A 27,847-nucleotide genomic window follows, 5' to 3' on the forward strand; every position below is an offset into this window, starting at 1 on the left:
ACTGTACGAGAGCAGTAATTCCTCCTGTCCAGAAGACCTGAAAGGAGATTTTCCTCCTTGCAGAGCAATCTCTTGTGGCAATTTCTCTCTGGGTAGCCTCAGCTCATTGGTGTGGTTAGTGGTTACAGCCTGCACTATGGTATAGATGTAAAATGAGGGAGTCATGATCTCATTGAAGTGGCCAGTCAGCACCTCCAGTTTGTCTTTACAATCAGCAAAATCACAGCTCACATGCTGAAAATCATGTGCTGTAACTTGGCCCATGCAGGAGGAAAGAAATAATTTCTGATCTGTATCCAGCATATTGTGCAGACACAAGTTCAAATTTCATTCTTCCATTTCATTGTCTGTGGTTTTAGGTGGGAGCTGGGATCACAGACCCCTTTAAACTTCTGTCCTGCACATCAATTGCACCATTGGGTGTACAAACAACTTTTAAACTATCTTTTAGCTCTTACACAGGCTGTGAAGTCCACTGCTGAAGAGATGGGATTGGGACATCCCATGGTGTGGGTGTCTTGTGAAAAAAACAGTCATATAAAGAAAGGACAGGCCTGAAAAATGTTGAGTACAGGTCTCTGTACTCAACATATTCAGGTTAAAATGTAAATTTTTGGGAGTACAGAGTGATGACAGGCTCTGAGAAACTACTTTGGTAGTTATTTCAACAAGACATGAAAGAGAGTGACCGAGTCGAGCAATAAAAAAATGTTACCACAATGGGTATGGTCTGACTACAGGATCAAAAACATAGAAATTATTATATTTCTTAATATATAAGCGTGTATTTCTTAATATTACCTCTGCTTGTATCTTTTGTGTGTGCAACATTTCTGACATGGAAATTCACTTGTTCTCTACAGCCTAATGTAAATTAGTCAAACACTGGCAGACAATTCAGCAGAACATTCTTGCAGTAGACCATTGACTTCAGAAAGCAGCAGTTATTTGGAAATATTTTGCAATATTTTGTCTTCTTTGAGGTGATATACTTAATTTAAAAAAATGTAGATTGACTTTAGCAAGAATATGATCTTAAGTCCCTAAATAAGAGACTGTGATTGTGACTCCTTTCTTGGGATTTCAGGAACAAACATTTATTTTCTGGTCTATAAAACAATTTCCTGTGGATTGAGAAGGTAGGTAAGTGAGATCATGAGTGCCTGGCATCTCTACTCAATTGGCCCTTGGGAGTACAAGTATTATATCATTTTGCTCATCACTGTAAGGGCTAATTACTTCTGGCATAACCTGGGGAGACACTTTCACCAGAAATGATTCTTAAACCTTTTTAAGATAAGCAGTCAAAAGGGGATAGTTAGAAATAGACCAAATACAGCATAAGCTAGGAAAAGTTTTTTTCTTAAAGTAAAAAGCCCCTAATTTCAATAAAGCAGATCTTTCCTTCAGAATACCTTTAGATATCCCAGAAACATTTTGATGAAAAGTTGAAGGGTGTTAATTGGAAAAGACTGATTTTACACCTCATGGGAGTTGCTGTTCTTTGTGATTTCTATTGTTTTTTCTGTCTAAACTTCTGTGAGATCTTAAACCATGGAATGACATTACTTTCTCTGTCCAAAGCTAGGAAACAACCTGACCTATAAGCTCAGACTACAAAAGAGAATAAAAGCATAAACAAGCATAGAATGACTCAGCTGTGCATCTTGGTGCATTTTATAAATCGGCATTTTTGCCATAAAAATTTCCTGATAACTTTTGATTTATAGCTTTGGTTTACCATTTTCTCCAGTAGAATAAAATCTGTTTAACCAGATTCTCTGAAGTCAATGATTATCAACAGGAGGATACACTTACTGCTCTTCATGCTTTTTTCTGTAACTCAGGCCTGCTATGAGCTCAGCTGGTTCTAAGAAGTGATGCTGCAGTGAGGCAGAGGAGTGCTCTGAGTATGACTGTGCTCCTCCTTCAGAAATTCCATGTTTAGTCTGACAAGAAATCACATCTGAAGCTTTACCATGACCATCAAACAGTTTCCCATCAGGCTGGTTTTTTTGCAGCCTCACTTCATTTTCAAGATAAATATTGAGTGTATTGGTGGAAGAAAAGTGATAGATTGACACACCTTACAAACACAGTCATGCCTTGGGCTGGAGGTGAGCCCTAAGCACTGACTGTGCAGGCTCCTTCCCAAGGGCTCTGTTTTTAACTGCTACCCACTTAATCTCTGAGCCTTGTTTGCTCCTGTGGGAGAAAAGAAACCTGGAGAAGGCCTTTAGGAGGGCTCTGTCTTCCCTGACTGGTTTGACAGAGGTGACCAAGTGATAAAAACATTGATGGGTGCTGGTCAGTGTGGGGTGGATCTCCGTCACTGACACCTCATAATGTGAGAGGAGGGCTGCATCTGGCAAGGGGATAATGGAAGCAGATAGGACCGAGGTAAAATGGGAACAAAAATGATCAAAGGGGAAGTAAGTGAGAGGAGTATTGCAAAATGTAATGCTGAAGAGAAATTATAAAGACAACAAGAGATGGGAATAAGAGAAATCTAGAAAAGCTGAACAAAGAAAGAGGAAGAAATAGGGAGAACAAAAAACTAAATACAGAAATACCAAAACCTGCAAAAATGTTTGACAAGAAGTAAAAAGCTAGATGCAAACAAAAGAAGGAAATTTTGATGGAATTGATGAGAAAAAAATACCTATTTAAAATGTTGGATGATTGTGATGAGAAAATTAAATAGGTACCATAAACAACTTGAATATAAATACATAATTTACAATTTATAGTCCAAAAGGATGATGAAGAGACTAGAACTTCAGCTGATGGCTAGGCTTTTTGAATTAGATTAGACTGGTCTAAATTTAACTGACGGAACATGAAATCAGGTTGGAAGAACATAGGAGTGCATGGTACCTTTCTTTTAGAATTAAAAATGGTGGCATATTGTGTCATTTCAGAAGAAACAAGTGGATTCTGGAACAACTCGGGCAATGGCTTTGCTTTCCTTATCTTTAAATTTTTTATTTCCTTAATTAATGGTGGCAGAAAACTAACATGTGGTGAGATTTGAAAAACCACAGTTACCATATTAGCTAAGCAAGAGCAGATTTCCTTTCAGAGCTCTAACATATGAACCAAAATTAGCTAACACACAGATTGACAGAGTTGTGCTAAAAAGAACGAACTCTTTCCACTTGCCACAGTGTGAAGGTGAAGCACAAAGAGCCTGTAAAGGATGACTGATTGAAAGAAACTCTGTTGGAAAGGTAAGTTGGACTAGGTACCTTGTGGTAACTTTGGAATTCACCAAATGGTGAATTCTTCACCTTCTGAAAGATTGTTATTTGTGCTATTGAATATATTACAGACTAAAATCACAAGATGTCTTTAAATTAGAAAGCACCTCATTATGGAAAAAGGTGAGCAATAGCTTTTGTAAAGGATCAGCTAAAGCTCTGATTTATCTTTTAATTAACCATTAAAAATCTGATCTGTATTTTGATAAATCTCATTCCATGAAAATATGTTGATAATATTCAGCTTCATCACAGGCTAATCTTGGTATTCCAAAGGTAAGTTGCTGCCTGAGAGATGTTGGAAGCTGTTACTAGAAGTGCTTGTCTGAATATGTATTACAATCATCACAGACAATCATACTGGAGATTTGAAGTCACAAATGGTTTTGTAATGGAGGGGGATTTTCTACTTCTGTTACTCATCATTTGCTGGTTACTTGACTGCATGTGTTACATTTGTTTTTGCGTAATGAAATTTGCTTTGCACGACACAAATCCATCTCTTCACTCCCAAAGTTATGGGAAAGAAGCACTAGAAATGCTTCAGTGAAATATTCCACAATGACATATCAGCAAATTCCATTACCAATGGAATGTGTCCCTGCTCTGAATTTGCTGCTTTTAACAAGGTTTGAGCCCTTGTTTCAAACTGTCTGAGACTGTGAACAGGAACCAGTGGTTTTCTTCAGACAGTGCTTACAGAAAGGGAGTTCTCTGTAAACAGGATCGAGGCTGTTATAAGTAGCTATGTTACTACAAGGAGCTTATCAGGAGTAAATGTACTGTGCCTTGCAGCACTTGAGGGACAGGAGACTTCAAAATGAAGCTTGTGTTTTCTTTCTGAGAAACCTCAGAAACTACCTTCCAGGACTCATCTGTATTTAATTAGATGATTTACATTATTACAATTTGACATGCAAATAATGAGTTAGCAAACCAGCACAAGAATGTAGTTAAAAGAAAAGTCAAAGCCCCTTTTAGCAAAGGTTCAAAGGATGGCCTGAAAACCTGTGAAGTTTTAATTATGGAAATCGTTATGAATTATTAAATTATAAATAATAGAGTCAAGAGTACTTCACTATTTTGATTAAGGATGTCTCGAAAGATTCACAAGGACTTCTGTCTTTACTTCCTTGTCTCTGCACTGAAACTTAAACATCTTCTTTCCTCCATGCTACTGGACTTTATAAAACTATTTTCACGTGCTTAATTTTGTGATGGATTTAGTCACAACATGCTCCAGATCTGTGATGACAGGGAGTGGTTTAGTCCAAACAGCTATAAGGGGGCAAAATCAATCTTATAGCGACCCTGCTAAAGTTATTTAAGTCACAGATAGATTTCACACTTTTCTGCTTTGTATGTACCAAACAGTGAAGATTACTGTTCAGCAGTAACAATCAAAACATGCTTTCACCACATCTGCATGCACCTTTAGGTAAAACAAGACTCTCATTTCAGGGCTTTCAGGTAGCTCTGTGTTATTCCCTTCACATGTGTTTGGTTATAGTTGCAGTATTGGACACTGGGAAAATGAGCCTTTGAGAAAATGACGTGTCTGCTTAGATGATTATGATCCATTACAACATGGTGCTTTAAATCTACCAGTTCTCCTTTTTGACACCAGGCAGAGTTTTTGTTCCATTTACTGGGTGTGGTCAGTGGGAAGAAGCCCAAAACCTTAAAATGGTAGGGAGCCACTGCTACTGTGATATACTCAGTTTAGAAAAAAAGGTGAGTGAGCTGAACATCTGTCATCCTTCATTTCTTTAGGTCCAGTGCTCTATTAATTTAATCATATCAGAATCTTACAAGTATTTATGCCATGTGGCATCTCTAATAAGACACCAAAGACAATTTCTAAAATAAATAAGGAGTTCAAAGAGGGGGGTTTAACAGGTTTTGGGTTTTTTTTCACCCTTTCCTGTTAATTCAACCATCTAGGTTGTGTTCAGAACCAAGGTCTGGAAAAGAAACCTTTCTAAGTTTTAAAATTCAGGAATCCTGAAATTAAATTATTCCATGTCTAGTTCTAACTAACTTTAGCAACAGACCTGACCAGCATGAATATGAACAGCAAATGTTTGTGCCAAACAGCCAAATACAACCACATTTTACTTATTTACTTGCATTTACACATTTTGTGTTGGCACACCTTGACAAATATTTGGGTTGTGTGCACCTTGACATATAACAGATTACTATTGTTTTTTCTTCTAAAACACCTGCTAATTAGTTTGGTAATTATTACTTGTCTCATTTCACAGTTTTACTATAAGCAGTCTTGTTGATTTAAATGATTGATGTCGAAACTACTTATCTGCATGACATTAAGTGCACCCTTTGCAAAATCAGGTCATCATTCAGGACATGTTCAGAGCACAGTGGCAATTAACACCCTGCTTATTATGATTCTGATTCTAGCTTGATTATTTTAAAAATAATATCATTGCATAGGTAGAGTAATTAGTAAATTAATAAAATATTTGCCTCCAGCTTGTATGTTTTCAGCACAGCAACATTTTCCTTTACATAAAAAACAGGCTATTTCTGTTGTTTGTGAGAGGGAAGTGGTGGTTATTTCAATTTAACTCTGTACCTTTAACTAATGCTGTTATTTCTTGTTTTCTAAATTAGAGTGTACTTTTGTTGAGGCTGATAGTAAATGTGCTTGAGGCAGCCAGAACAGACTTTAAAAGAATCACACATCCTCTTTCACCTGGCCTTCAGACGATTTTCAGATTGGGTAAGTACTAAAATAAAACAGATAATCTGTAATCCGTGTACATGTGTGGCAAATGTATTAAACTGAACATGTAAGTGGGATTCTATTTACAAGGGTAGACTATTCTTAAAAGTACTTAGTGACTGAATTTTTTCTTCATAGAATTCTGTCTTTTTCCTCAGGTCTGTCTTTATTCATTGTCTTTTCTTTGTATTATTCAAATAGTATATTTTTTCTTAAGATTGTGGTTTAGTCTTACCTTTGAGTGCTCACACACTGCTTTCATAGTGAAAAGAAATGTGATGATATGGATAAAGTGGAAAAATGCTAAGCTCAAATACTTCAAGGCTTATATATTTAATATTCAGAACATAGATGTTTTTGAGTGCACATGCACAGATATGTACTACCCATATTTAGTACATAACAAATGTTAGGACACACCACCTTATATATAGAGAGAGATGGATAGATAGATTTAGATATAGATAGATATGAAAATTAGTTTTTATATTTACCTAATACATAAAAAAGATGTAAATGTGCAGGTTATAAATTATAAATGTGCCTACTGAAACACTGTTAGAAAGATTTAAATCAAAAAGGAAATTGTGTTTATACGAGCTCTGATTCAACTTCCTCAGCAGCCAACACATCTTTTTAATAACTTCTGTGAATGCTGTTTTAAAATCAGAAAAGGAAGTCAGCTCAAGAGATTTAAATCAGGTCTAAATCTGATGTCTGAAATTCTGATTTCAGTTTTTGGGTCTTTTGCTACAGAAGCTTCTGCTGGACAGTCGAAGTAATTTTGTGAATAAGTGTGTGACTGGTGGTGGTTTTTTGAATTCCTGTAGGATCAGGGAGAATATGCATCTCTCCTGTGAAGAGTAGTTGTTGTTCCCCATGCGGTCTCTGCTGAACTCTTCTGCAAAGAGCCTTTTCTTAGTGCTTATCTGACAAGATTTCCCTTCTTAGCCCTCCCTGCAGGCTGTAGAAAATACCCACGGCTCCCTAGGCTGTCAGACCCTCTCAGTATATTTTAACCATGAAAGTCTTAAAAAGACCTGAAGGGCCAACACCTAGAATGGTATTTTTCTTTCAACAATAAAATAACAGTTTCTAAAATACTAACCTAGACAGGTACCCCCAACTGTAGAGTTACTGTGGCTGCAGCCAAGTGCAAAGGCTAACAGAAACACCAAGCAAGGTCGTGAGTGTGTGGCTGGATCAGATCAGAAAGTGTAAAGCAGCAGACAGTGACTAAAATTGTGCAAAGATGGGCTAGGGGACTACAGCCCCAGGTTAATTGCATAACTCACCTCCTTGCCCTATACATCTCTGCACTTCTGAGAGATACCTTTATATTGTTTGAAATTTGCTTCAAGCACTTTCAGGCTATCATATTCCTGCAGCTTCTAAAAATCAGTTTTGAAAAGCCAGCAGAAGAAACTGGAGAGATAGTTAAAGGTTTGTTTAAAGGGCAGGAAATCCAGATAAACTGTGATGCCTTAGCAACATCATCTAGTTCAGGTCTTTACCCAGCTGCAGCCCTCTGCCATGAGCCAGCATACCCACATGAGTCATCCTCATTATGTTCTGTCCTTTCCCTCCCCCACTTTCCCCATTATATCTGGACTTCATCTGCCCCACTTTTACAAATTCTCTCTCTCTTGTTTTCAACATTAGGTAATTCCCAAACAAGAAAGTTTTGGTTTTGTAGAATTAAAGCTGACTCATGTGCTCTTCCCAATTAGTAGCATGACTAGCAAAAAGCAGACAAACTCTAGACAAATCTACCCTTCCCAGCCTTGACAAATATGGGACCTCGTGTCATCCTGTCCCTGATATTACTGCCTTGGTGATAGGTACAGTTCTCTTTCTAATGGGAAGAAGGGAAGGACTGAACTCATGCACAGGAATGCTGAGGAATTAAAACTCCTGCCCATGGACTCCTGTGTGAGGTGGAACAAGTTATTTAAGACCAGCTTCCCACATGTGGCCATCAATGGCATGTTCCCCATTTTGTTTTTCTGTGACTTTAGAACCCATGATCTGTTTGGCAGAAGTCTGATCCTTGGATCCTATGGATGCAAGTAGTCAATGGATTTAATCCTTTACTTAGCTGAAGTCCTTCACCATTTTAAGTACTCTTAGAAGTGTTGTTGAGCTATCTGTCTCAAACTGAGCATCTTAAGTGGATACTTCACTCTAATGACTCAGATTTTCCCTTCTAAATAAGGTGATAATACTTCTTCACCACAGGGTGTTGTGAAAATTAAGTAAGATTTGTAAATTTGTAAAACAGTTAGGTATCACAATGATAAAGAAAGAAATTTTTTTTTTTTGGGGTGCTGTTTGAAGTGCACACTGAATGCTGCACTGTAAATCTGTGCACTGACCAAAACACCCGTGCTCAGTCTGCTTATATATGGTGTACTATCCTTTGCACTATAAGAAGCTCTTATTCTGTTGCTCTTCAATTACCTCACTAGTGTAATATAAAAGGATAAATAATATCATGTTGAAAGTGCTGAGACACTTATAAAGTGTCAGAGTGGGAAAAAAGGGTAAATTGTTGCATTACTGTTATGAAGTATGCTATTATTTTTTCTGTATTTCCCTCAATACACAGATTGCCATTGTCATACAGAAGTTCTCAAACTAAAATTTAATTTATTATATTTTTTTGTGGTGCAAATTCAATGTGAAGTAGCAGTCACATATTCTCATATATCATTTATTAACCTATAAATAAGCATTCAATATATAAGACTGTGCTCTTAATAATACTGATAAAAACCATTCAGTTTCTACAGCTGCATATTTTGTAGAGATGTGTGATTTTTTAACTTGGTCCAGTGATGACATTCTGTTCTGAGTAGGTTTTATTTCCAGTTTTGTTTTTCTACTTGTTCACACTTATTGTGCTGGTATCCTGATCCAATCAACTTTATTTTCTTTTCAGAAATACTTGGGAAAGTATTTTGAGGTCTTTCTGAACATATTTTTCTGAGAAGTGTACTGCCAAAATGAATTTTGTAAGTATCAAATTGATATAAGTTGATATATATTTGTATATCAATAAAGCAATGACTCTGTAAGACCCAGTTCCTTGAGGCTGCAGATCCAAATGCCATAATTTCAGGAGTGAAAATCTGAAGAGATGTTTCTGACAGTAGAGTTCAATCAAAACACACTGTTTATCGAACTTTTGCTATAGATTTGGTGTTTATAGTCCAGGTAAATGTGTCTCAGGCTAGCTGTCATAGATTGTCTGTCTTTCTGAGTAGAGAGAAGAAATCATTTTTGGGCTTGATTTAGTCAAGCTACATTAGTATGAAATGCATAACATGCTAGAAAGGTCTGTTTGCCTTGTGTGATGGTAAAGAAAGACTAGACCCCTAATTCAGATTCAGATATTTACACCACAGAGTCTTCTGTGACAGCAGACTTGTACTTTCTGCATAATGCACTTAAATATGAAGGCCCCTGGGACATGCAAAAGGATTATTTCCATGTTCATATTGTAAGTATGAATTTATGAAATTTCCTAGATAGTTCACACAAGCCTGGTCTGTAGTGTTAAATGCATTTGTAATTGGAATGTGAGGTCAGTTATCTATCACGTTTCTACTACACAAGGATTAAAGATTAACATCTGTGTGTTAACTCGTGTTCTCCTTTCCTACAGACAGACCCTTGTTCCACAGATTACCCCTATTATTCAGACTATGCTTCTCTAATCATGCAACCTTGTTCTAAGCTGGAGGTCAGGAACTTCACAAGAGCATTTCTGCCAGTTGCATATTCATTGATTTGTATCATCGGCCTCTTGGGTAACATCTTTGTGGTGATGACCTTCGCTTTATACGAAAGAACCAAGTCCATGACGGATGTGTACCTCTTCAACATGGCCATAGCAGACATACTGTTTGTTCTTACTCTTCCACTGTGGGCAGTGAATTATGCAGCTGACGAATGGATTTTTGGTGACTTCATTTGCAAAATGACTAGAGGTATCTATGCAATCAACTTCAGCTGTGGCATGCTGCTTTTGGCCTTTATCAGCGTGGACCGGTACATTGCTATCGTACAGGCAACAAAGTCTTTTAAACTCAGGGCAAGGACTCTGGCACATAGTAAACTCATTTGTTTGGCTGTGTGGATATCATCAATTTTAATCTCCAGTTCCTCTTTTCTGTACAGTGAAAGTTACAGCTTCTCCATCAATGAAACCAAAGAGATTTGTGATCACAGATTTGACGGAATGTCTGAAAGCATGACGCTGAAATCGCTGCTGCTGTGGCTACAAGTTTCATTTGGATTTTTTATACCTTTCATATTCATGATTTTTTGCTACACCTTCATTGTCAAATCCTTACAACAAGCTCAGAATTCCAAAAGAAACAAAGCAATCCGTGTAATTGTATTAATTGTAGCTGTTTTCCTAGTTTGCCAGGTACCTTATAACATTGTACTTCTCATAACAGCTGTCAACATGGGCAAGATTGACAAATCTTGTGACAGTGACAAGATAATGGCTTATGCAAAATACACCACTGAAGCCATAGCATTTTTACACTGTTGTGTGAACCCTGTGCTCTATGCATTTATTGGTGTGAAGTTCAGAAGTTATTTTGTGAAGCTGATGAAGGACCTATGGTGCAAGAGAGACAAGAAAGACAATAAACGTAGTTTAAGGACAAACTCTGATACTTACCATTCCAGACAGACTAGTGAAATTCTGACTGACAATGGATCATCTTTTACTATATAAATACAATTTGAGCAACATTAGTACTGAAGGGCTCTTTTCACTGGGTCACCCAAACTAATGTCACTGTGCCATGTGACAGCAAGTTTCTGAGCTCCTCTGTGTCTCTAAAGGGATCCAATGATCTACAGCTCTTTTCAGGAAACTAATTAAGACAAAGGAATAATACTGTCCTGTGTAAAGCTAAAGCCTTATTCACTTTTCTTAATGCACTTCTAAAGTACATTCTCTTGGAATTACAAAGAAATTGAAATTTTCAGAGGAACCCTTGTCATTGTGCAAGGAAAAAATCGCATTTCATCTGTCCTACAACACTGAAATATCCCCAAAATAATAAGTAAAGGTTATGTCTAGGCTCTTTCTTACATTTATTTTGTTTCTGTTAATTTCTTCTACCTGGAAATCCTAGTGAAGTGTAGCTCTCCACTGTGCTTATATTGCAGACAGGTCATGCTGTGACAGTACTAACCCAAAGAGATGGCATTTTGAGCAAAGCACGACAAGAAATTTCACAGACTGTGAAATGACAAAAGAGGCTCAGGACTGCTGACATAGCTGGGCTGCAGTGCTTGGTCTTGTAAATCTTTGCCCAGTGCTATTCTGAACAGAGAATGAAGCTTTGTTAGAGAGTTTCTTCTCTTTGTTTGGCACAGGGTTCAGATGCTGGAATCCAACAAAGCTGATAATCTGATGAATGTTTGTGAAAAGTTGTCTTTCTAGCTGAAATTCACACTCTACTTTTTAAAAGGCAACTAACTGTATGAAACTGCAATTATTCCAGCACTATTTGTTGGAATGTGATTAGTGATAAAATATGAAGCATTTCTTTGCATTTAGCTGCTGCTAGCAAAGATTCCTTAGGAATGTATTTACCAGCTCAAATATGCATATATGTAGTTTCAGAAATTAGTTAGAAGTTATTATCTAAAACAGAGCAGAATCTGACTTAATTCAGCCAGAATTTTTACTGAGTCAGTATTTGACTCACTATACATATAGGAATATTTAAAATAAATGCAATTAGTTTTACCCAGCCTTTACTCTTCAGCAAATCCTTGGTGGATATTTTGCTCATTGAGTGAGCTTTACCACTGTTGCAGTCACAGTGGGACAATGAGATAGACAGAAGCAGGATCTGTAGATCCCTTGAGGAATGCATTAATATGGCACATGAAACTAGTGCTGCCTTGGTTGGTACAATCCATCCTTGTTTCTACTGCAGTGTCAGGTTTTTAAATATCAGTGCCACATATGATAAAGATTGCATATATTTATCATAACTGAATTGCAATTTTGTGAGACTATGATAGAAAAATGTGTAAATACAGATGCATGCATTTGCTGTACATAGCAATGATGATTTTCTGGAAGAGAATTCAGCAAATAAAAAATGTAAGGAAAATATCCCCTCATATCTAAGAGTTCCCTTCTACATGTGTTGCCATAAAACATCCTCTTACACCGTGCAAAATCTGTCATGTTTGAACAGTCTGTCCATCGGGGGCTCCCTGAGGGAGCGTGCCCCAGGGTGGGAAGTTTAGAGTTCAGAGCTGAAACAGCTGCAGCAGCTCTTGGGCACAACCTCCCAAGGCTACAAAGTTTATCCCCCACCTCCTGTAACCCCACTGCCATGCCTGCATTGGCCTTCAGCCGCTGGAGAACCCAAACACTGCCCCAGCAGAGCGAGGGACAGTCACTGACTGGGCACTGGCACTGGCACTGGCACTGTCCCACCAGCGGTGACTTGCTGACAGACCCTGGGAGAGGGCAGGGACAGTGTGCCATAGCCTTCATGAAGTGGTTCCTGGCTGAAAGAGTATGGATGCTAACTCTGAAGCAGGGAGCAAGGTGCCTGTGGAAATTGCAGGCCGCATAGCTTTCTCAGTCTTGCCCGAGAAAGTGGCCTGAGAAATCATGTGGAGGAATTAAAACAATCCTCAGAGACAGAAAACAGCATTGCAGATGCTGTTTGTCTGTTCCTTGTTTTCTGGCAAGAGAAGGTCGAGGGGTGGTGAGCCCCACTGACCAATGATGGTGATGTGTTAGTTTACTAACCAATAAGAGTTTCTTTTCTGTACTTTTCACGTATCGGTCTATAAAAAAGACCTGAAATAATAAACCGAGAGAAATTCTCCAGATCGACTCCCTAGAGAGTCTGTGTCGTTCTTCTCGCCATTCCTAATAGAGAGACAAAAGAGCATCCTACATCAGGGGTGAGGGCAGAGAAAGTGAGCAAAGCAGGGTCCTGCAGAGCTGGGCCTTCCCCAGAGAGAGGGGTCAGGCTGGGGTCTCGCAGGTCACCACCCCCTCATAACCGTGAGGGGCACAGGCAAGCTGGAAGTGGTGGCGTGGGACAGCTGCCTCAGGCAGGAACAGCACAGCTTCTTGGCTGCTGGATTTTGTGAGGTTAAAGTGCTCACTGGAAATGACATTGGAGTGTAGAAAATGTACCCAGCTGCTCCCAAATGCATATGGGAGAGAAGTCCTGCAGAGGGAAGAGGAATATAGTACACATATAAGACTAAAACAGCACCTGGTGTACGAATTGCGCTGGTGCCAAAGCCTTGCCAAAAGTCTTGCTTGAGGTGCAGCCAAAATTGATTGCTACGAATGAGTGCTCTGTCCCTAGGAAAGATGGGGGTGGATTCCTGTGATGGTTTAACATGTCTAGCTGCTAAGCATCCAGCAAAGCCTCTCTCTCTACTCCCCTTCTCAACTGGACAGGGTAGAGAAAATGTAATGTAAGGCTCATGAGTTAATATAAGAGAAGGGAGAGATCACTCACTGATTGCTATCATGGTATTTGTATAAATTAATTGGATTTAACAGTCAAAATCAGAGCAAGATAATGAAAAATAAAACAGATCTTAAAATTACCTTCCCCCCCCACAGACATAACTTTGTTCCTGATTCTTTACCTCCTCCCCACAGCTAGCAGGGAGTTATGGGAATGGGGGTTAAAGTCAGTTCATCACATGATGTTTCTGCCACCACTTCCTCCTCAAGAAGAGGAGCCCTTCCCCTACCCTAGCCTGGAGCCCCTCACACAGAAGACAGTCTTCCACTAATTCCCTCAGCATGAGTACTTTCCATGGGCTGCAGTTCTTCACAAACTGCTCCAGCTTGGGTCCTTTTCTATGGCTTACAGTTCTTCAATAAAAGGCTGCTCCAGCATAGTTTCCCTCTGAGGTCACAAGTCCTGCCAAGAAACTTGGTAACATGGGCTCCTCTCTCCCCAGGGCCACAGGTCCTGACAGGAGCCTGCTCCAGTGTGGGCTTCCCACAGAGCCACAAAGTCACAACTTTTTTTCAAGCATCCAGCTGTTCTCATGTGGGACTCTTCCAAGGTCTGCAGGTGGATCTCTGAGCCCCTGTGGAACTCTGAAGGCTGCAGGGAGACAGCCTGCCTCACCACGGTCTTCATAATGAGCTTCAAGTGTATCTCTTCTCTGGCGCCTGGAGCGCCTTCTCCCCCTCTTTCTTTGCTGGCCTTGGTGTCTGCAGTGTTGGTTCTTTCACATATTCTCACTCCTGTCTTCTCTGTCTGCAATTACTTTTGTACCAATAACTGTTTTTTTCCTATTTAACATTGTGATCATGATGGGCTCAGCTTGGCTAAAGTGGGTCCATCTTGGAGGAGCTGGCTGACCTTGGCTCTGTTGGAAGTGGGAGAAGTTTCTAGCAGTTCCTCAGAGTAGCCACCCTTAGAGCTCCCCCACATGACCACAAACATGACCACACAAACCCAATACATCTCCTAAGGTGCTGCTGTGCAGGGAAAACCACAGCTCCAGCCAGTGGGATGCTGGCTTTCTTACACACACTTTGAGGGTAACTACAGGATGGAAGGGTGGGTAGATAGGAATTTAATTTAGATGTAATATCTTCTTGACACTTTTTGTGAAATCTACCATAAGGTAAAAGAGGAAGACCAGGTCAGAGCAAAAACAGTGGAAAAGAAGGATTATTCTGCTCAATATGCAGAAAGAGATGACCATAGTGGCAGGCTGGCCAGTGGATGTAGCTGATGGGCCCTCAGATATTCCATCATTCCTCTGGTGGCCATGCCAGCAGAACCAACTCATGAGTTGGGGCTAATATTGGTAGCTCAGAGCATGAAAAGAGCACAGATTTAGAGGAGCCTGGGAACTTGGTGTTCCCTTTAATGCTTATGGAGCAACATTTCAAAGCTTACTATGCATCCTGCATTTTATTATGATTTTCTCCCTATTGTGATAGCTGTGTATGACAAACATATGGTAAGATTTTCTTTTTTGTTCCAGGTATTTAATCTGGGATTTTTGGAAAGGTAAGAATTGGGTTTACACAAGTTCTTGTTTCCCACCACATTAAAAGAGAGAAGGACATATGCAGTGTTGCATCATGTCTTACACAGAGAAGATGTGGCTGATAAGGTTCGAGAAGTCGATTCATATCTGCCTCCAGCTGGGGACTGGGGCTGGGTTGTGGTATTGGCTGCACATACAAGGTCTCTCTGATCAGCACGTTCCATTCTGCTTTAGGTGGGTCCATGCTGGCCCTGCTTGATGCTTCCTGCTCTAGCAGTTCAGAAGGACGTAGGTCATCAGTGCACACCGCTAAATAAAGGCATAATACCTCAGTGAACACAGTCTAAAGCTAATTCTGTTTTCTGATATCTGTGATCATGAAAATGGACCTGATTTATTATTCTTCTCCCCACAATAAACGACAGCTTTCTTTACGGGGTGAAAATTAAATTTCATGCAGTGTCTCTTCTATTTATATATTGCATTTCTTAGAAGAGTGATCACTCTAAGATGATGAGCCTGCAAGAGAGTTAAAGTGGACAGATAAGATCAAAACCATCTCTGCCTTGCTTCTAGCAAGGGAAGGCAAAGGAAAGAAAATGAAAATTATACACCAAGGTAGATAGCACTTGGTGATGATGAGTGGAAACTGAAGGGAAATTTGAAAAAGCACCCAGGACAAGAACATCTTGCTATGGAAGGTTATTAATGATGGTTAAGTACATAACAGATATAACTCTGCTTTGGATCTTTGTAGGGCAATCTTGTTATTTATAATCATGGAAATTCTGGGGAAAATTTCTTGCTACACAAGAGATGGTAGTTGAAGCTTTAAAAATTTGAACACGATTGAACAAAGAGTTTCAGATTAAGTGAAAATGATAACAGTTTCAAATCATCAAAACATTTTGTCTCATGAAGCACCTAAAATATTTTGACATTTCTGTTTTGTTTTCAGATACTATGACAAATGCCAAGGAAATGATTTCACAAAACCACTGAAAGTGGTTCCTAACCTACTTTTTCTGCTGCTGCCAAGTAACCAGGGTATGCCCTCCAGCTGCCTCCTATGGCAGGGGGTACCAATCCTCCATCACCCCCTGTGAGTGAAGGGCTCATAACTTCTTTGAAACAATCTATGCAAAGTACAGCTAAAAAAAAAAAAAAAAAAAAGGTGAAAATTTTGCCCTCAAATTTTTCTACACCAGTAGATCTCAGTTATCTTCTGCATGTCCTTCAGGCTGAAGAGGAAATGAAATGACCCCTCCTCTACTGTGGATGAATGACACAAGACCTGGTGGTAGTGATATAACCACTGTTCAGAGTGTTGTTCTCTTGACCACTTGGAGTATAGTTCAGTTCCTTTTATGATGAGTTCCTTAAAACAATTTCTTCATTTTTGGTTGAATGAACTCCATTGCCTAACCTGAGTCGAAAAGCATCTATGTTTTATTTACTCTAGAAAATTAAACCTAGTAATTAAAAAGCTATTTTGAAGGTAACAATTCTTATCCACCAAACCAGGGCAGCTTTCCCCACAAACTGAAAAACTCATTGCCTGTACAGATTTCTAGTTGATATCTATAGCCAGTTTTCTTTGAATTGATGGTATCATGTAACCCAGCTGTACTGAAATACTGATGCACCATTCATATTTCTAATGAAATCTTCATCTTTCACTTACTGCCTTTTTGTTAGAAACATGTATTGAATTACTGCATTATCAATTTGGCCTATATATATATTAGGCTCAGCTGAACAAGTCAAATTAATATTCTTCTACCAAGTGTTTGAAGCTCTTATTTCATTTTAGTGTAGCTTTATCATTCCCAGACATTTATTTTAGTGTAGCTTTATCATTCCCAGACATTTATTTTAGTCAATACAAATTGATGTAATAATAGGTATAATATGTACTTAATTTATTTATTCTGTAACAACTGGAATTAAATTATAAATTTGTGATTCACTGGGGATTAGGGGAAGTAGAGAACAACAGCTTCTTCCACAAGAAGCAGTGGCTGAACACTGAAACAAAAGTTTTTTTCAAAATAGAAAATACGTGTTCTGGATTTATGCCAGCCACAGACATCTGTGATGCCTCAGGACAAAACACAGTATTATTTCTGAAGAACTTGTGCTTAGTCCAATCTAGGGGTTAGGAATGATAAAGTAAAAAGTTACCTAATTACCAGAAAGTTGGTGATTTTTTCATTTGTTTGTTTCTTTTCCTGGATTAGATCATCCAGATACTGTTTTTATTGTGATTTATGGTCCCATTTCTGAAAAACTTTTACAGAAATAAGGAGTCATTAAAGTAGTTACTACTGGAACTCTAATTGCTGTTCTTGATTTTCTTTGCTCATCTTTTTGCTAACAGATTTAAACCTATGAATTTCTTGTAGGTATCAGACCAAGTTTTACTTCTAGTCCATATAATTTTCATTTTTTTTTGCTAGTATCAAGAATGTTTTTATAAGAACAATTTCTAGGTACTATATTCAATTACAGAAATAGAGAATGGAAGAGAAAAAATAATAATAAGATACAGAAAATGTGCTGTTGAGTAGAATGCATGAATGATGTGTATTTATGGTTGATAGTTTGATTTCTAAGAGAGACTTATTTATGAAAGTTAATAGTGTCTGTTTAATGTATTTTAGGTGAATCATATTGTATTTTAATAATCTTTCTCACAGGATTATAATAGAAAATTATGATAACTTTTTATTTATTTTTCTAATTCAGATTCAAACCAGATTCATAACACAGCTCATAACAACACTGGTAAAAATAGTGTATGTCTATTTGCAGTCTATGGTATTTTTAGACCAGTAGATGTATATGTTTGGTTTACATTTCAAAAACAACTGCTTGTAAGAAAGAACAGTATCAGCAGACATACTAATAGTGAAAACCGAGATCGAAGAACCCAGTGTACTTTTTACGGTGGAGTTAATTTGGCATGAGCACAGTGTTTGTTATTGAAAATACTGTGTGCTCTGGGATTTTCGTAAAAACAGGGTTTTTAACAGACTTGTCAATGCAGGAAACATTTTCTTCTTTGTTTTCATTAACCTCTTGTTCTTGTCTTAGGTTGCATGAGGCAGCATTCATTAAAAATTATTTCTAATTGCTGTTGTGCTCTCTAAGCAATTTTCATCTCTCTCAGGTTTTCTATAAATATATATTGATTTGTAATTCGACTTTAAAACATGTGACTGAAGAAAGAGATGAACATCATGGTTTTAAGATGGCTTTATTGCTTGAACTAGAGGATTTAATTCCTGTTCACTTTCTCTGTTTTTTTTTTATTATTATTTTCATAAAGGTAAATATTGTTTTATTGTAGTAATGATATAACTCTGCAGAAACTCATTAAGCTCATGCAGATAAACATAAGCATTGTGTAAAAATTATTATATATATTGTATATATATACATATGTATAATATATAATATATAATATATAATATATAATATATAATATATAATATATTATATAATATATAATATAATATATAATACAATATATATAAAAATATAATTATAATAATATGTATAATAAATGCATAAGCATTGTGTAAAAAATATTATATATTATATATGTGCATATTTTATATATATAATATATAATGTATAATATATAATATATATAATAAAAATTGTTAGGTTGAGTTTTTAAAATATCTTTATCTAATTAGGAATCAAAGGTCCATCTGTCAAAGCAAAAGTGCTCATGGAAATCCATCTTGCAAAGGAAGCAGGGGTTAGTGGGAAGGGGCAGAGAGTCAGTTTTGTTACTGTGAGCACATTATTGCTCTTGTTGTCTGCTACAGCCAGTGTAGGTGCACAGGCAAAGCATTCTTCTTGGAAACTTCACTCAAGGTGAGCTTCACTTAAGATGGAAACGTGGATGCCATGGTATAACACAACTGAGCCAATTATGTGGTATCACCTGGTTCAGAAAGAGAAAAGAGCTCCAGTTTAAAAACTGTCTGCAAATCTTTGTTGCTGTCTTCTTGATGCAAGTGTGGATGCTTGGTTGTATTTGAAACCATTTAGGCTTTTTAGCCCCAAACTCATCCCAAAGCCAGGGTTCATTTTGAGTTTAGTAGCCAGTCAGTAAGATATAAAAAAGTAGCAATGTTCCTTTAGTACAAACGTTTGAAATTTCACATCTAATATCACATCAATACTTGTTGTGAGCCACCGCTACTTTCCTAAGAATACCTTAGGATTTCTTCAGAGAGCACACGTTTCTTTTAGGCCTAAAATTATTTTCATTGTTTCATTTTTAAAAATCATCTGCGTGCTTGATTTTCGTTTATTTGCACACTCAGACCGGTGCACGATTTCCCTCTAGTGGTTGCAACACACACAAAGTGTCTGAAAGTGTAATGTCGGATGTCTAGTATCTTAGGGTTTTGTCATTTTACATCGAAAGGATGCACAGGCACGTCAGAATTTGAATAGATGTTATTAATTTGTAGATGCAATCAAAGTTTCTTTACAGCTTGAATGAAGAGAATCATATCACAGAGCACAATATAGTCACATGTTTTGCTTTCTTCCCAAGTCAGATCTATTTTCATTGTGGGCTGGAGTTGTCTTTGTGTAACAGAGGATCCGTACCCAGTTATATCATCACACATTACCAGTTACTTCAGCTTTCTCCATCATATAGAAGAGTGTTGTACAGTTAGCAGAAATAATTTTTTTCTTCATAGCAGATAGTAGTGTCTCTAGAGAATAAAGTCTCTGCCCCTTTTTCATTTTACCTGTAAATTTCTCTTCTGAGACACAGCAATATATAATAAGAAAGACAAAACATCAAACGTCCATTTCAGTTCATTTGCTGGGAGCTGTTTGGTGAATTCTTCTGTTCAGGGTTAATTTATAGAAATGAATAATGGGAGGAAGTTTGAAATCAATTCTTAAGCTGCTTAAGAATTAATAATTAATTACTATTAATTACTATTTTTTAATTACTATTATTTGGGGTTAAAATAATGCAGAGCCACAGAACGGGTAAGGATGGAAGGGACCACAGTGGTTCAGCTGGTCCAGCGTCCCTGCTTATAATCAGTTAACAATGCCTGCTTGTTTTGTCTTAGGGAGTTACTGCTTTTGCAGCACTGGCCAATAGGTAAATTGATCCTCGTCGCACCCAGAAAATTCCACATAAACTTTATTGCCAGAGATTAAGAAGAACTATTGAAAAGAATTGCACTCATCTTGTGGTGAGCATCCTGCTGTTTCATATTTATTTGCTTTGCAGATCACTTTAGGATCACTTCCTCTGCTAGACAGTCCCTGACTAACTGTACAGCAGGTAGACTCCATGTGGTTTGTGACTGAGTTTTTCTCCCATTATATTAACACTCATTGTATTTTCTTCTTGAATATGACTGTATTTGGATACCAGAGGATTGCTAACATCTCACCATGTTAGTTTCATGGATATTGAGGATATGGCAGCTCAGCCACTGCTACATTCTGGGACAAAAGTTGGTATTTGCTTGGATAAGAAATGGGCAGCGAGAGAAATGTACCGCATATATCTAACAAGACACCATAGGAAAAAATGTAGAGTGCTTTCTCATTTCCAGAGAAACCTTTACTAGGACATGCTGACTGATCTTTAGCTTCATGTAATTTGGGATATTTTCAGAATGTTGAACATATTTGACTTTAACAGGTAGCTAAAACATCTTAGTGGAGGCATGGTGTAGAAATGAGGAAAAAAGAAGTTCCAAACCAAATTGCTTTGGAAGTTTGCCGCCTTCACAATAGTTCTGCTGTGGTGAAACTTGAATGGGCAGCATGCAAGACAACAGAAATCTCTCCATGGGAGTTTTTATAGAGGCCAAGATAAATTATATGTCATCCAAACACCCTGGAGTATTCTAAATGGTAGACAGTAAATGAGCCATGTTGAAATGAGAGTAACTCATGTCAACTAAATTATTACACTGCATTGTGGATACTGTTACTAAGTGGTTAGTCATGTACATTCAAAACTAGTAAACAAATCACAGCAACAAGTTACTAATTCAGGAAGAACAAGCCCTCAAACTGTGCTGCTGCAGCCAGGGGAGGTCAGGAGATCAGCCTGAAACTGCTCATCCAAAAAGCCAGAAGGCAGTACCATAAAGTTGAATTTGGAGGTCACACTGCTGTTACATGCTTGGATGGGCTGTTTGGGGCAGACAGATGTCCATGCTGCCAGCAGCTGAGTGGAAAGGAGGGATTTAAAAAAATAAAGAGAAAAATATGTCTATGCTCTACTTTGTGGCTTCTTCTAAAGACTCCAGCTTGCTAGTTAAGCAGCTGGCAGCATCCTGCCAGGAGGGGACCTGCCATCCACTTAGAGAAACAATAAAAAAATGTTAGGAACACCAATGTTAATGTGCTCATACTCTGCAGGAAATTGTTGCAGCAGGCCAAGTTCAGCCAAGCTGCTCTCAGCCAGGAGTGAGGAACAGTGTCACTCCACTGCACAGGAAAGGCCCCAGTGCTGCTCCTCTTGACTACAGTGACATGATGGATATTCCAGTAGCAAATATTCAGACAAACAGCATGTGAACTGGCCATAGATTAGAAATAACTTGCCACTCTTTGATGTCAGTGATCACAGTATCACAGTAGTGAATTTTATCAGTTATCAAATAGCAGCTTTCAAATGCCCCAGCCACTCTGGTCACATGGAGTAAAAAACAACTTTATACATATAAATGGCTGTGTTCCTCACCTTAAATAAATATGTGATTTTCTATTATGTCATCAAAAAAAATTGCATACTGTATAAGAAGACTGAATCTCAAAGTATAATGAAAAACAGGCAAATATAAACATATCACAAACCCATTAATAACTTTAAAAAGCATGCTCAATCAGTACATTTTCTAAATGTATTTGTCAGTCCATCTCATATGATAAAAGAATTGATGTTTATAATTAAATCCCAAATTAATTTAATTCTAGGAACCATCAGGATCTCCATTTTGTTTAGTTGATACCAGTCTTGCTTTTTTGCTTAAATCACTATGAGATGTGAATTGTTAGATATTGTTCTGATATTACTGATAGCTCTATTTTTCTCTGTAAAAACAGTTGGTTAACTAAATATTTTTGGAAATTATTCAGTAGTATTAAAAGAAAATATTTAATGGGATTGTTGGGTTTTTGCATGGTATTTTTTAATGTGTCAGTTTAGACATGTCCCACAGCCTACATAAGTTAATGCAAATTAATGCCAAACTTCATCCATTTTATGTTATTTTTGGGTTTTATATTGTATAGAATCATAGAATAGGTTGGGCTGGAAGAGACCTTAAAGTTTTAAACCTCCTGCCAGGGGCTGGGATGCTACCCACTAGATCAGAATTTTTAAATCTTCATCCAACCTGGCCCTGAACACTTCCAAGGATGAAGCATCCATAGCTTCTCTGGGCAACCTGTCACAGTGCTTCACCAATTTAAAAGTAAATTATTTCTTCCTAATATCTAATCTAAACCTTTTAAACAGTTTTATCTTGAGGCAAATTCCCTTGTCCTATCACTATGTGCCCTTGTTCTTCTCCAGCTCTCACACAGGCTCCTTTAAGGTATTGGAAGGCTGCTGTAAGGTCTCCCTCCCCTGGGAACCTTCTCCAGGCTGAACAGCCCCATCCCTGTCAGTCTGCCTTCACAGCAGAAGTGCTCCAGCCCTGTAATCATCTTTGTGACCCTTCTCTGGGCTTGCTGCAACACTCCATGTATGTTCATGTTTACAGAAGGACAAAATAACCCATGAAGCAGCTGCAAACTCTTTTTTACAAGCAGATAAAATAAAGTGTAATTTTTTTATGGGTTTCTATGATTTTCAACACAGAAGGATCCAGCTCTGTGCCTGGATTGTTAGGTATCAGAGCAGTGAAGATGAAGAATGATAAATCATTCATCAGATTTTGGAGAATGCAGTGAGTGCAGGATAAGTCCAGCACTTCAATGCTTGTTGAATATTTTATATTTTGTGCTACTTAAAAGAAAATTGTCACCACTGATTTATGTCTCCTTGTTCTGTTTATCTATATGCCTTATGTTTATGGCTGTTACTTCACTGTTAATAATATGATTTTAAAAAGCAAATGAGCAATTTACAAATCGTAACTTCTCATTGCCATCTCCAGTAGGGAGAAACTTGTGCAACTGCTTCAGGGTTTAGGAAAAGTCTTCTCCCAAAAGTTCTTCAGAGGGAGGAATGGGAAGGGGATTCCCCTGAGTGCCACTGTCACTGGCAGTTCTTTTTCAGGGCTACAAGTCTGGCTGTGAAGGTTCTGCTGATGTCTGCAGGCCTTGGTACATGCAGTTAACTTCCTAATGCTGTTTTTGGGGACCTGATTAAAACTGTAAGGGCTTTCAATTAGATTTATGTTTTTTGTTTTTTTTTTCCAGGGTAATTTGTGAGGTTTTAGCAGTGTTAAAAGATCAGGCATGCATAGACATACTAAGTTGGTTAACACTTCCAGTTAACACATCAAATGTTTTAAAATTACCAGGGTGGAAGGCCTGTGAAAGTGTAAAGTATTTTGCGTATTTACTTTGTCTAATATTTATTAGGCAACTGCCTGAGATAGAACATGTTGCTCTTTGTGATAAATGAAGTTTTAAATTAAAAAAAGAACATCTGTTAAAGCAGAGATTCCCCACAGACACTTCAGAAAACAACCATCAGCTTGTACCACTATTTCTTGCTTGCTCCTGCTGGCTGCCCCAAGGTAGTGGTGCAAAGGTACTTCTGCCTCACAGGGAGCAGTTTTGACTTATTTGGCCACATTTGCTGAGGAACTACTGTGTTATCAGGAGCAGGAGTGGCTTCATGTGGTTTTGACTGAGAGTTACAGACAAGGAAGAACTGCAGGGGTCAGGGCTTTAGGTGAGAACCTCTGTTTATTGAGTAATTCCCTGACAACCAGCAACCATGAGAATGCAAACACTGAAAAGGCTCATCATAGAGACAGTTTTCATGTTCACTTTCTTATACAAGCTAAAGTCAGCTACCAGCCTAAGCAGTTACCACCCTAAACAATTTCTTAGGTATGAAACATCATGTGTTAAGAATACATCCCCTGCTTTCCTGAACTTAAAACACGTGAAAAGGATGAAGAAGGTAAATAATGATGGACAGTTACTGGAATTTCTTTTATTTTTGCTGGAATAAAAGCTGATAGTGTCATACTCATTTACCACTCAGACACCTCCCTATCAATGCCAAGGTTGGAATACCTTTTCCTTGACTATGATGTCAAGAGAGTTGGCTCACAAAATCCAGTTCTTCATAATGCCTTACCTGAGGCGCCTAAAGTGAAGTATTTGTTGAGAGAGGCTCTTTGTAAATGTTTCCTCTTTGCAGATCCCAACATTCCTAGTCTTGAGATTTTATTTCCTTCATTTATACTTTGGAGAAGGCATGATAAGGACATTGAGTCTCCATGGACCTGGTACAAAATGTGATGTCAGTGGGACAAGCCACCAACAGGCTTTGTATTTGTACCTTATTACAGACCATAACCTTTATGCTGGCAGTTGGCAACTGCTCACCATTTGAACTTGGAGCCTGTGAACAGTTCAGTGGGTTGTTTTTTTTTTTCTGGGCATGTGCTGTTTTCTACTTTAAAATAAGTAAAAATACCCAAAACAAAACAAACACCAAAGTTCCCCCCAAAATCACAACCAACTTGCATACAGAATTGCACTCAGAAAAAAAGTTGCCATCTGGTTGGAACTTTTAGCTCCAGTTGAATTTGACCTGAAGTGGGAATCTGCAGAAACAAATTGTCACATCCTGTGCAGTCTTAGGACACAACCAATACTCCTCTTGACAACAGAGAAGCAGGAAGACTCAGGAATTTGGTGTTCCTTCTTAACCTTTGAAGGGAATTACAATATATAGTCATGGGCTTTACTTCTTCTTTAAATGTGTTTTCTTAGCCCATTCTTTCTCTCTTGTCCCTGTCCATTCTTTTGTCTTCACTACACCTGCTTCCATTTTATTTTTCATTCCTATTTCAGTTCCAATCTGTAGGGTTCTTATCTTAGTGTACAAGCATCTGCCCAGACCCTGTTGACTTCTGTTGGTTTAGATTTGTAGGTTTCCAAAGTGTTTCCAGTGGAAATGTAGATGACTCTAAAAGGGATTTTAAGTTTGCAAACAACATGAGGTTTCCTAGCTACACATCATGGACCCGTCAGAGCAGGTACAAAAGCTGGTAGGTTGTGTAAACATCTTACACAAACCAGTTACATTAGGGTAGGAAGAAGGGATTAAATAATTTTCTTGCAAGTGAATTAAGTTCTTGGAGACTCCACATTTCCCAAAGAGGAAATTAATTACCTTTGAATAAAGATGGGGGTGCTCACCAGCTTCACCTGCTGAAATAAATACCCTCACCTCAATTTTTTAAGGTAAGTAACAAAAGCCTGACCCATGCCCCAGAAGGGCTGGAGCCAAGTACCTAAAGAGAGAAAGCAGATTGTATTTTCCCAGCTGTCTTAGACTTACCAGTCTCAGGGAGAATGGATGCAAGCTAGTAGTATAGCAGTGTTATTCTATATTTTTGAAATAAACATTCTTTTGGGCTACTTAAACATAGTTTTCTATTAATTATATAGTTTCCTATGTTTCAGGTAGTTTTCTAGTGATGTTTTGGTTTGGGGATTTTTTCCCCCATATAACATCTGTTTTCTCCTTTTTTTCTTCTGTTATCCTCATCTGCTCATCTGCTTTCTGCAGTCATCTTTGATCATGAAGCACTTTCTCTGAATGTAAAGAATTTTACAGGGGTTTTGTATTGCATGTATCCTAACAGTATTTTATATGTATGTGTATATATATATATTTATATATTCTTTTACACATATGATAACATATAAAAATATATATGCATGTTTTACAGTTTCTGGAGTCTGAAGATACTCTGCATTCAGTCTGGTCTAAAACAAAACCTCTCTTGGATAAAGAAAGAAAATGAACGACATGATTTGCTAAATCAGTATGGCACATTTGTTCATGGTGGATTTTGTCAAACTTCCCTAGAATGGATTTTGGAAAGGAGGGCCTGCAAGCAGACACTTTTAAGGAGGAAGACCATCCATCACAGCAGACTGTCAGTGATCTGACAAGCAGGGTGCCATCTTCCAGTATAACTGAGAAGGTTGTATCATCTTCACACCCAGCTTGGGTTGACAATATGAGTCCAGCAAGAGCTTTCATTTCATTCAGAAGCCAGTGGTCTGAAGCAAGAGTAATGTCTCGACAGATAACCACAAACAAGGTTTTCAGCATCCAAAGCAACTATCTTATTCAACCAACTCTGATCTTTTTTTCTCAGAAGCTGAATTCCAGTGTAAACCAGGCTGGAATTCATGATGCAAGTGATACCATGGAAATGTTCACTCCTCCTTTGCTCCCCACCTCAGAGATGAGCCATTGTGCTGCCACATACAAAACCATGGAGCAGGTTGGTTTGCTTTAAATAATTACTGAATTTTTATCTGCCTATTGTGTACACCTGATAGTGGCCCAGTCTGTCCAGAAGGAAAGGGTCAGTGACTTTCACATTTGTATATAGGTAGGGAGCTTTTCTGGCAAGACTGGGAAGTGCATCATAACCCTGTGTCTGATGTTGTTGCTCTAAGGCATTCATGCAATAAAGTCATTTTCACAAGAGACAATTAAACAATCTTGCTCTTATTCATCTTCTTTGACAGTTATTGCTATCTTCCTCCCTCTGGTGGAAAGGATTGGATGTTCTGGCTCCACATTCTTGTATCTGGAATGGTTGTGGGGCACATTCATGCTCTTCTTTCATATGTCTTTTTATCAGACCTCTTCTCACGCTCCATGTCCTTTTTGTATTTTTTTTTCCCCATTTCTGACTTCTTCCTCTTCTTAGTTTAGGCAAAGTGGTGCACGGAAGTAACTCCACAGTATCTCTTCAACTGAATGATCAATCTGCTTCTCATAAAACAGTAAACAATACAGTCAGTGCCTAAGTTGCATTTTTTAAACTTATGTTTCCAACACGGTTGAATTTATTTCTTATCACGTATATATCCTGGTCATTCTCATCCCTTTCTCCACTGAAGATCTATCATTATTTTAACATTTTTTATTCTAAGGAAGAGTGTAGTACTTTACATAAAGGGGGAAAGTTATGTAAGTAACACTGCAGTTGAAGATAATTTCTTATGCTTCCTGGGAGTCTGCTACTTTTGTTCTCAGATGACATTAACCAGGTCATTAAGTTTAATGACCAGAATGTATCCTGTAAACTGTCAATACTGTATAAACTGTCAGTATTGTAAACTGTCCACAGCCAATGTCATAAAATCTGATACTGGGTCTTAGGCATTCTTTGCTCTCTGGTGCCTTCTGACATTTTACTGTGTGAGCTGCTGAAACTCTTCTTAAAGAGTCTGGTGAGGAAAAGTGACCTTGGGCTTTGTTTTGTTACAGGGTGCTCTGGAATAATAACAGAAAGAGAGACAGTAGAGTGAAAAGGACGCTTACAGGTAGCCTGCTGGGAAGCTCCTGGCACAGCAGCAACATGAGGGTGTCTTTATGCACTAGGTTTAGCTCTGGGACACATTCACAATAAATAAATAGAAGAGAAAAAAAGATTTATAGCTTGTGCTATTGATCTCTGGTAGTTCTTCTCAGTAGACAGGACAGGAGAAACAGGTGACTTCTAGAAGGAGTCAAATAGATATAAACTGGGAAACTCAGAAAATCAGGGCAAGTTGGATAGGTGTG

At 38.1% G+C, this 27,847-nt stretch overlaps 1 protein-coding gene across 1 annotated transcript; it reads left to right on the forward strand.

The window, feature by feature from the left end:
- Nucleotides 1–2,398: 2,398 nt before the first annotated feature.
- CCR6 (C-C motif chemokine receptor 6) lies at nt 2,399–12,694 on the forward strand. Its single transcript, XM_015620359.3, has 4 exons — nt 2,399–3,230; nt 5,898–6,006; nt 8,951–9,023; nt 9,677–12,694. The coding sequence occupies exons 3-4, from the start codon at nt 9,015–9,017 to the stop codon at nt 10,760–10,762; spliced, it is 1,095 nt and encodes a 364-aa protein (XP_015475845.1). The 5' UTR covers nt 2,399–3,230; nt 5,898–6,006; nt 8,951–9,014; the 3' UTR covers nt 10,763–12,694.
- The last annotated feature ends 15,153 nt before the right edge of the window (nt 12,695–27,847 follow it).

This window comes from Parus major, chromosome 3 (assembly GCF_001522545.3).
Source record: "Parus major isolate Abel chromosome 3, Parus_major1.1, whole genome shotgun sequence".
Taxonomy (NCBI): Eukaryota; Metazoa; Chordata; class Aves; order Passeriformes; family Paridae; genus Parus; species Parus major.